General features: G+C 48.8%; 1 protein-coding gene across 1 annotated transcript; it reads right to left on the reverse strand.

The window, feature by feature from the left end:
* Positions 1–3869: 3869 nt before the first annotated feature.
* On the reverse strand, positions 3870–8121 carry LOC125407437 (cytochrome P450 2D20-like). The gene is made up of 9 exons (XM_087899113.1): positions 7891–8121; positions 6988–7159; positions 6565–6717; positions 6320–6480; positions 5477–5653; positions 5151–5292; positions 4766–4953; positions 4226–4367; positions 3870–4127 (listed from the first exon to the last, which is right to left on the reverse strand). The coding sequence occupies exons 1-9, from the start codon at positions 8077–8079 to the stop codon at positions 3949–3951; spliced, it is 1503 nt and encodes a 500-aa protein (XP_087755239.1). The 5' UTR covers positions 8080–8121; the 3' UTR covers positions 3870–3948.
* Positions 8122–9500: the final 1379 nt, after the last annotated feature.

The following is a 9500-nucleotide window of genomic DNA, read 5'->3' on the forward strand; positions in this document are numbered from 1 at the left end:
TTGCATGGTATGTGTATGTGTGTAGGTGTACTAGCCCTTGTGAGAATGTCAAAGACAGTAAACACTTACAGAGTCAGTTCTTTCAAACCCAAATGTGATCCAGAGAATGAATCAGGTCTGCAGGCTTGCATGGCAAATTCCTCTACTACTGACTATTATGGCTGGTCTGTGTGCTGATTCTGCAGAGTGTCCACCTGGACCCGTCTCAGTTCCAAGCCTCTTACTAGGACCAGTTTGTTCCCATCCATAACCTGCCTCATCCTCACTTCCAACCTTTAGGTTCTTGAAGCCAAGGTAAATAGAAAGAATATTCTACCCTGAAAATCTTACAGGCTTGTGTGGTTTCTGTGTAAACAGTGACACAGGTTCTCTCCCTTTCTAGAAACCCTGACCTTCATTGATCCACTTCTCCCCTTGTGTTGTAAGAGCTTTGTCAAGTTTGAGGCATTTCCTTCTGCAGTTGACTCCAAGAAGACCACTCCCAAAGCCTAGATACACAGCTCCCTGGGTACAGGATGGGCAGCATAGATGTGGCCCTGCAGAATGCCCTGAGTCTTCTACCTCAGCAATGTTCCTCTAATATTTTCAGATGATGTTTTCAACAAAATCTCAATCGTTTGACTTTATCATGAGCCAGACGCTGGGGTAAAGTCTGGCAGCTCAGAGAAGCAATGAAAGCACCCAGCTGACCTTCCACCTCATCCATGATCCCATCCAAAATTCTCATCTCCTGCACTGTCTCAATCAACTCTCTCTCCACACTCCACACCCCTCCTTTCCACTTCCTGTGCATCTCTCTACCCATCTTCCTGACTCCCCATATGTTCCCTTCAGGTCAGTTGGTCACTTGCTCTGCCTCTTGATCTATGGTTGACTTTATTTAATCCTGTTTACAATATTCAAGCAGAAAGCACGTGGAATAATGATCTGTGTTAGGGCTTAGCCACTCCCCAACTAGAAACAGGTTCTTCCAATCTTGGTGTTCACAGTATGGTCAAATATCCTGAAACATTCAACATCTTGCCAAATCAAAGGACTCTATACTCAAAATGACAGGCATAAATGAGATAGTCATGTTGCATGTGACTTTGTTCAGTAGGGACTGGGACTGAAAGGAAGTCCTAGGAGTAGAGATGTAAATAAGACTAAATGTTGTGCCTCTCTTCTCTGACTGTTTCAGAATATTTAGCTAGGCAAAGATGTGCTGCATTTGTTGGATTATGGAAAGATGTGTTGATGTTTCACCTTGCCTGCCTAAGGCACATGATTAGTCTAACAAAAAAAACTGATTGGCAAATAGTGAGGAAGGAGGTATACGTAGAAATTCCTTGCAAAGAGAGTAATGGTAGGAGAATTTTAGACAGGAGGAAGAAAGAAAAGGAGACACAGGGGGATAGATGCCAAGGACCAGACAGACAGACACAAAGGAAGCAGGAAAGTAAGACATACAGAATGAAAGAAAGGTAAAGAGCGCCAAAGGAAAATGTAGATGAATAGAAACAGATTAAAGTAAAACAAAAGAGCTAGTGAGACAAGTCTAGGCTAAGGCCCAGCATACATAATTAATAATAAGTCTCCATGTTTATTGGGAGCAGAGTGGCTGCCCAAAGAAAATTCCAATTATATCTGATTCTTTAACACTCCACCTACCAGCAGCCATGTGCTGCTACACTTCCTGGTCTTTCCATCACAACTTGCACTAACTAAAAGTCCAAAGTAACCTCGGACCCGACAGAGCAAGTCACCAGGAAGCTGCATTGTCTACTTCTTGGGGACCCAGATCCCTGTGTCTCCTGTGGCTTCAGCACCATGATTTGCAGCCAGAATTAAAGGCAATCTGTAGTCCTGATTGCCGTGTGTGTGTGTGTGTGTGTGTGTGTGTGTGTGTGTGTGTGTGTGAAGCTATACCACATGTTCTCTAAGTCCAGGCCACTTGTGGCACAGGGTCTGGTGAATAACTGAAATTCCAGAACTTGCACCACTAAATCAATCCACTTTTTAAAAAATACGGCCATGAAGATGATCACAAGCCACAGCTCATCTCCAGTCAGCTACCTCAGGGCTACATCACTGGTCCTAGGTCATTCTGCAAACATCTTAACCACTGCAACCATGTAAGGTCAGGAAGGGGACCTCTTGCTGCAAAAATGGCATCTGGTCCCTAAGGAAGATGGAAAACTGTCCTTTCAATAGTGTCTTCAGTTGAGCTGCTGTGTTCTCTCTTTCATCTGAGTATAAGGAGGATTCAGAGCACTCTAGAAGGTTTGCTTCAGTTTCCTACGTCTTCTTCCCTCTCCAGGTGCTTATTCTCTAGAGCGCATCAGGAGGTGGAGGCTGTGCTGCTGGTCATGTTAGGCTGCGGACTGTGAGCATGGGGCACAAATGTCCAGTGAACTCCTGCTCCCAGGAACATAGAAAAGTCACTCGTCTGACATACCACACGTGCAGAGCATGAAGGAAATATAGGAAATCGCCTCAGACTAGAGTAAGACCTTCCAGAACCACTAAGAGGGGAAGGAGGAGGGTTGTCCAGATGTCCCTACAGTGAAGCACACTGACTACTCTTCCTGATGATCTAGGCTTGATTCCCAGCACCCACGGGAGGTTGACAACAAACTGTAATGCATGTCCCTGGAGATCCCATGTGCACTCCTGTCCTCCTCAGGTGCCCCACACATGCAAGCAAATACCCACAATTGCACGATAAAAATACGGGGGTGGGGAGGGGAGAAGGGATGGTGGCAAATGATGTGGCTATTCCTGTAAGCAGCGAGGAGGGGGACTGCGAAGTAAAGTTATAGCAGCTTGGTGAGTGTCTGGTCCTGAATATTACAAAAGGCATTGTCTGACCACTGATGGGTGGTGGAGGACCCCTAACATTCCATGGCAGAGAGTCAGTGGGAGGACATTTTCTATTTCACAAAACAAAAGCAAAAATAGAGTCTGCACACAGCTGTGTCTCAAGCACGCAATACAAGATGGGGGCTTCGAATGCTACTGTCTGGCCTCAGATTATGTGGAGACTAAGATGAGCCATGAGGGGTCTTGCATGCCTCAATGTTTCCCAGGCCTACCAAACCCCAAATTTCCAAGAATCTTGGGCTTTCCTAGTGAGTAATACCCATTATATCATACCCACATACTTCTTGGGAGCACTCTCCCGGGTCAGGAGAGATGGCCCCAAACAGCACAGCAGGATCCTGCCCATCCTCCTGGATTCTGACACCTTTCCTACAGCATATATTCCCCTGCATCCCTTCACTGTAGCAAGCTGAGCTGGGAGGACAGCAGCTTCTCTAGCTTAAGAGACCCAAGACCATTTGTGACATTTCAGGATCCTGGGAATCTACACCAACATCTGTCCCCAAAACAAGAATTTGCTGAATCCCACAAGTCATTCACATTTCCTCACAGGAACCACAGAGTACTGACTTCTGTCTGCTGTTTGTCCCCATCCCCGCAGAGGATGGGCAGGCCTTTAAGTGTGATCTATGCTCAATCACTGGACACCAGCAAGAAACCCTCACTTCCTACTTTGTCCGATGCTTCCTCCTCTCATTCTCCCTTTCATTCTCTCCTCTGTCTCTTCATCACCTCCTGACCTACTCCACCTGCCAACTTATTCTGTTTTGGAGAAAGGACCTCAGTAAGTAGTCAAGGCCATACAGCCCAGGCTGGTATTGAACTTGCCATCTTCTTGCCTCAGCCTCCCTCCTGCTATACCGCAGGCCTGTGCCACTGCTGTTGGCTCAGTAAACTTTTCTCACAATATTGAAGTTGTTCATAGAGGAGGTCTGGGGCAGAGGGGAAAAACTGTAGCCTGTTGTCTTAGGACACAGTGGAGTCAAGGATGGAGGTAGGATGTGAAATTTGAGTGGCAGCCACAGACCAGGTTTATTAAACATCAAACAGCACAAGCTGGAAGGAAGGATGGAACTGCTGTCCTTGCTAGCGCACGACTGCACAGAGCTCGTAGGGGGTTGGGGTAACGGGCAATGAGAAGATGCCATAGTCACTGGGCCGGGGCTGTCCACTGGGCACCGAGAAGCTAAAGCGCTGCAGGAGGCAGGTGAAGAAGAGGAAGAGCTCCATGCGGGCCAGGGGCTCCCCCAGGCAAGCTCGGCGACCTGTAGGTGGGAAAGGGGCTCAGTCAGTCTGGGCCTGATGGATGCTCTGCCCTCCAAGGCACCCTTGGAGAAACATGAAGCCAGGAATCCCACAGGACCTGCTGAGAATGGCATGAAGGCCTCATGTTTCACGAAGTGGCCCTGGGCATCCAGGAAGTGCTCAGGATGGAAGCGGAGGGGCTTCTCCCAGACAGTCTCATCCTTCAGCACTGAGGACAGGTTGGTGAGGAGGGTCGTCCCCTGGCAGGAGGCACATGGTGGAACATGGATTGCGATGGGGCTTCCAATACCCTGGTTACCATGGTCACATGCACAACCTCTCCCTGTATACATGGGGTTCTTTCATTCACCTCAACCTCAGATCCCCTTGGTACTATTTTCTGGTACCATTCAAGGCCATACGACAAAGCTACCCTAAGTACCCAAATCAGAGGCTGCACTGCGTGCAGTGCTCCCTGCAATCCTGTGGCTTATTCCACTAGCCATCCTCTTCCCTGGGGAGCCCTGGGCAATGGCTGCAGTGTACTCACACCCAGGCTGGGCCCTTCACCATCTGCAGATCCAGGATGTGGAGGTCTTGGTCTTTATAGCCTCTGTTTGCCCAGTGGTGACCCAGGGACAACAGTGACCGTGCCTACCTTGGGGATGAGGAAGCCCTGAACTTCAATGTCACGGGATGTCATGTGTGGTACATTCATTGGGACGAGGTCACCAAATCGCTGCACCTCATGAATGACAGCATTGGTGTAGGGCATGCGGGCCTGGTCAGCCATCTCTGGATGCCGCACCTGCCCTATGACTTCATCAATTTCCTGTTGGACGCGGCCTGGAGGAACAACCTCCCCTTAGTGAAAGTGTCCCTTAGTACACCTTCCTTGACCTTCTACCACTGAGTGAATAGGTGACTTAAGATTCCCATGAGAACTGTGGGAGTCTGGGTCAAGGTGATGTTGTAGCCCCCAGCTTCTCAAATATTTCTATCTTTCTTCCCTCATACTCCCTCCCAGGCTCAGCCAGGCTTACCCTGCACATCCGGGTGTAGAATCATGAGCAGCAGGGCCCAGGACAGTGTGGTTGAGGTGGTAAGAATCCCTGCCGTGAACAGGTCAGTTACTACTGCGCCCAGGTTCCCATTGTTGAAGCTGCTCTCAGGATTCCCCTTGGCCTGGTTCAGACACAGAATGTAGGCTCAGGGACACACGGAGTAAACCCCAAAATGATCCAGCCTTGTGTTCATATACCCCAGATGTTGGGTTCACGGATGACATACAAACTCCACTTCCCTGGCATCACAACTCACAGAACACTTCACCCAAAGGCCCTCTCCCCATCTTTATTGCTGGCCTCACCTTCTCCATCTCAGCCAGGAAGGCATCTGTCAGGTCTCGGGGTGGTTGGGCAGGGTCCCAGGTTCCCTTGTGCTCAAGCAACAACTTATCCAGTAAATTCGTGAATGCCATCATTTTGGGGAAGGCTTTACCAGGCAGCCCAGGGATGTGCAGGAGCAATGGGAATGTGTTCACCAGCTGTCAAAGGTACAGGTCTAGGTGTTTTTATTCATAATTAAGAATCGTGTGTCTGTGTGTGTGTGTGAGTGTGTGTGCATTCATGTGCACACTTACACATACATGTGCACAATGACTCCTGTTTGGGGGTCAAAGAACAATTTGTAGAGTAGGATCTTTCTCCCATGTGAGTCTCAGGGGTCCAGTTCAGAACTCCAGGCTTCCTTTGTAAGTTTCTTTCCCCTCTGCCATATTTCTTGAGCCTGGATGCTACTTCTGCTCAGTGTTCACCTGGAGTAGACTCAGTTCCCAGCCCCTTTTCTTTTTAGTTCCCAGCCTCTTCCACAAAGGACTCAGGGTCTGTTTGTCCCCAAACATCACCTGTTGCATCCTCAGGTCCTTCCTGTAGATTGTCTTGAGCCCAGGGTGAACAAAATGCCTTACTACTCTGTACATCTAACAGTCTTACACGATTTCCATGTATAGAGGGGGCAGAGCCTCACCCCCTTTCTAGAGCCCTGTAGGCCTCTCTTCCCCTCCTGTTATCTGATATTTGCGAAGGGCATGGGCTTTCCTCCTGCATTTGACTATCACTCATGGCCCTTGCCCTATTCCCCCTGAATGTATATTCATCCTGATTTTACAGCACAGAAGTGGCCAGCAGGGTAACTACCCTGAGCCTCATACCTCAGCCATGAAGCCAGTGTCCTCTCCAAGACTTTCCTGTAAGGTTTTGAGCAGCCCATTGAAGAAAGGGTCTTCATACTCAAAGCGCTGGGCATAAATGAGGGATGAAATCACATTGCATGCACCTTTGTTCAGGAGGGTAGTGGGATTAAATGATTGTCCTAGGAGCAGAGATGCAAACAAGTCATGACATTGCTCATAAGTGCCTGACCATATGGCTAGGCTACCATATTCCCATCACCCACCAGACTCCTTGGTGAAGGCGTCACATAGGTGTCCAGCCTCCTCTGTTACCCACTGCTCCAGGGATTTCTTGCCCAGGCCGAAGTCTCGCATGGTGGACAAAGCAAATCGCCGCTGTTCTCTCCATTCGTGACCATAAGGTGCTAATGCCACACCTGCAGGGACATCTGTATGTAACCAAGGATACGTGGCTGTGCTGTCTGCTCTGCTCCCGACATTTCCCTGTGGTCAGTCTGAGCCATCAGTGCCCCAGCACTTTGCTATCACATTCAGCACAGCCCACTTTGGAGGCTCCACCCTCCATTGCAGTGACTTTCCATTGAAACACATTGCCTGAACACAGCCCCTCCGTTAGCCCTGTCCACCTTCTGGTCACTGCTCCTCAAGCCCTATTCTTCTTCTTTGACCCCACTATAGCTCTTTGCCTTTTGCTTTGGGCCCATAGGCCATGATATCATAGACAGGCACTGGAGGGCGGTCAGCAGTGTCCTCTCCACAGGTCACCAGCACTTCCCGCACCGCCTTCAGTCCATTGATAACAACCACGGGCTTCCAGGCCATCTGCAGGCTGAACACGTCACCATAGCGCTGTCGAAGCTGAAGTAGAGGGACAGAATACTAAGTAAGTGGAGATCCCTAGCATACTGGATAATCCAAGCACAACACATGTACGTATGTTGGTGTATGTGTGTGTCACATGTGTAGTTGCACATAAGCACATTTTATGATATCCATTATTGAGCCTTGATCCTGTCCTGTGCTGGGCAAATGCTCTACCACTGACCACACCTCTCGCCTGAGGTATGACACCTTACGCCTGCATGATTCTATCTTCTAAATCCAGCAAAGTTCTCACAGTAGATATGATCATTAAGATGTCACCTTTCCAGAAAAAGGTCCGTGTTCCCTCATACCCCACATACATGAGGGAATTCAGGTTCCTGAGATGGGCAGCAAGGCCTGACACCTTACAGTAGCAAGAGATTATAGCAGACACAGCCCATCCTCACTACACGCTACAATGAAACCAGACTCTTCCCCTCTGTGACTGAGAACACAGCCAATGATGGGATCACAAAAGAACTGGGGCCTCCCTGACCTCTGTCCTGTCCAACCACACTCTACGCCTGCCTACATGGCCTTTTCCATATATGTTTCTGCTCTTAGAAAGCCCACAGTATCCTCAGAATGAGAAGCAAGTCCCACAAGGCAACCACAAAGCCTTCTCTCTTAGTGGCCATCTTCCTGTCTGTCCTGTGGCTTCAGCACCACCATGTACTGCTGGGGGCACCATGACCTCTACTGCCCTCCACTGCCATCTCTCTCACCTTGTACACACTATACGGCATGTTCTCAAAGTCCACCTGCAGGAGGTTGCCCAACCCAGGTAAGGGAACAGGACCTGGAGGGTAGCGGACAGTCCAGAACTTGTGTCGGTGCATCAGGTCCACCAGGAGCAGGAAGATGGCCGTGAATAGGACCAGAGACCACAGGCCATCTCCAATCAGCAGTGCCATGGCTGCCCCTGCTTCCCAGCCTGGTTCAGACACCTAGGATCAGGAAAGACACTCTGAGGACAGGCTGGGCACCTGGTCCCTTATGAAGGGGAGAAGACTGCACTTTGTTCTCTACTCTGAGCCAAGTAGTTGTGTTTACTTTTTAGTCGGGTTGTGTAGCAAAACATCAGGCAAGTCCAGGGCAAGTCAGGCTCAGTGTTGCATGCCCTGTCTTCTCTCAATCGGTACTTATCCATGGGAGTAGCTTCAGCTTCTCCTCAGGGAACTGAACACAGTGGCAATGTAGGACTGGGCACTGTGAGCACAGTGGGCAGATGACCAGTGGACCCTGCCTGAAGGTGCAGCATCAGAAGGTATAGCAAAGTCAGTCAGTGATGTGCCACACTGGAAAAGCTCTGGGGGCCTGAGGCCATTGTCTCAGTATGACTCGGGACATGTTTGAGCTCCATTGAACACTCAACTTATAGGACAGGAGGTGTGACTGACTCTGCAGGCACCATCACTGTGTAGCAAGGGTCACTGAAGTGGCTTGTGTGGCTAGACAAGGAGGGTGAGAGAGAGGCAGTGAGGAGAAGGCAGCCCCAGACTGGGAAGCCATGAGTGTGAATTCACTCAATGCACAAGGAAGGACAACCTTACAAACTGGAAACATCTTAGCTCTGATCTGAAAAAGCTAAGAAACTGTCTACAACTCTTAAGAGATTCCTGAAGAGACCATCAGGATGTCCAGGTGCTTGTCACAGGGAGGCCTCTGTCTAACTTTATTCGTCCTTTACTTCTTGCTGGGTGGAGCCCTGTGTCTACAGTTATCATACTGGGGATGGATTGGGTGTCTCCATCATGCTACACAGGAAGTTTTGGCGGACTTGTGAACATTGCCACAGACATGGAAGGACCACCATGGAGGCTCAAGGAGCACTTTGTTGACAGGACACAAGAATATACAGGGATACTCCACTTTAGGACACACCACCTCTGCATCACAAACCCTGGCTTCAAATTCTACTACAGAGCTACAGTACTGTAAACAGGCTGATATTCGCGTGAAAACATACAGAAGGACAAATGGAACTGAATCAAAGACCCGGATATCAACCCACACACCTACAAACACCTGATTTTTGACAAAGAAGCAAAAAATATCAAATGGAAAAAAAGAAAGCATTTTGAACAAATGGTGCTGGCATAACTGGATATCAACATGTAGGAGAATGAAAATATATCCATATCTATTGCCACGCACAAAACTTAAATCCAAATGGATGAAAGACCTCAACATAAAACAGACCACACTGAACCTCATTGAAGAAAAAGTGGGAAGTACACTTGAACACACTGGCACAGGAGACCACTTCCTAAATATAACCCCAGTACCACAGACACTGAGAGCAACAATTAATAAATGGGGCCTTCTGAATCTG

Source organism: Myodes glareolus, chromosome 19, assembly GCF_982192425.1.
Source record: "Myodes glareolus chromosome 19, mMyoGla1.1, whole genome shotgun sequence".
NCBI classification, from domain to species: Eukaryota; Metazoa; Chordata; class Mammalia; order Rodentia; family Cricetidae; genus Myodes; species Myodes glareolus.

Excerpts from the sequence above, each read along its gene's own strand:
- LOC125407437 (XM_087899113.1), bottom strand. The coding sequence starts at position 8,079 with ATGGCACTGCTGATTGGAGATGGCCTGTGGTCTCTGGTCCTATTCACG. Across the intron at positions 6,481-6,564 it reads CGCCTTCACCAAGGAGTCTG|GACAATCATTTAATCCCACT; the intron begins GTGGGTGATGGG and ends CTCTGCTCCTAG. Across the intron at positions 4,128-4,225 it reads CTTCATGCCATTCTCAGCAG|GTCGCCGAGCTTGCCTGGGG; the intron begins GTCCTGTGGGAT and ends TCCCACCTACAG.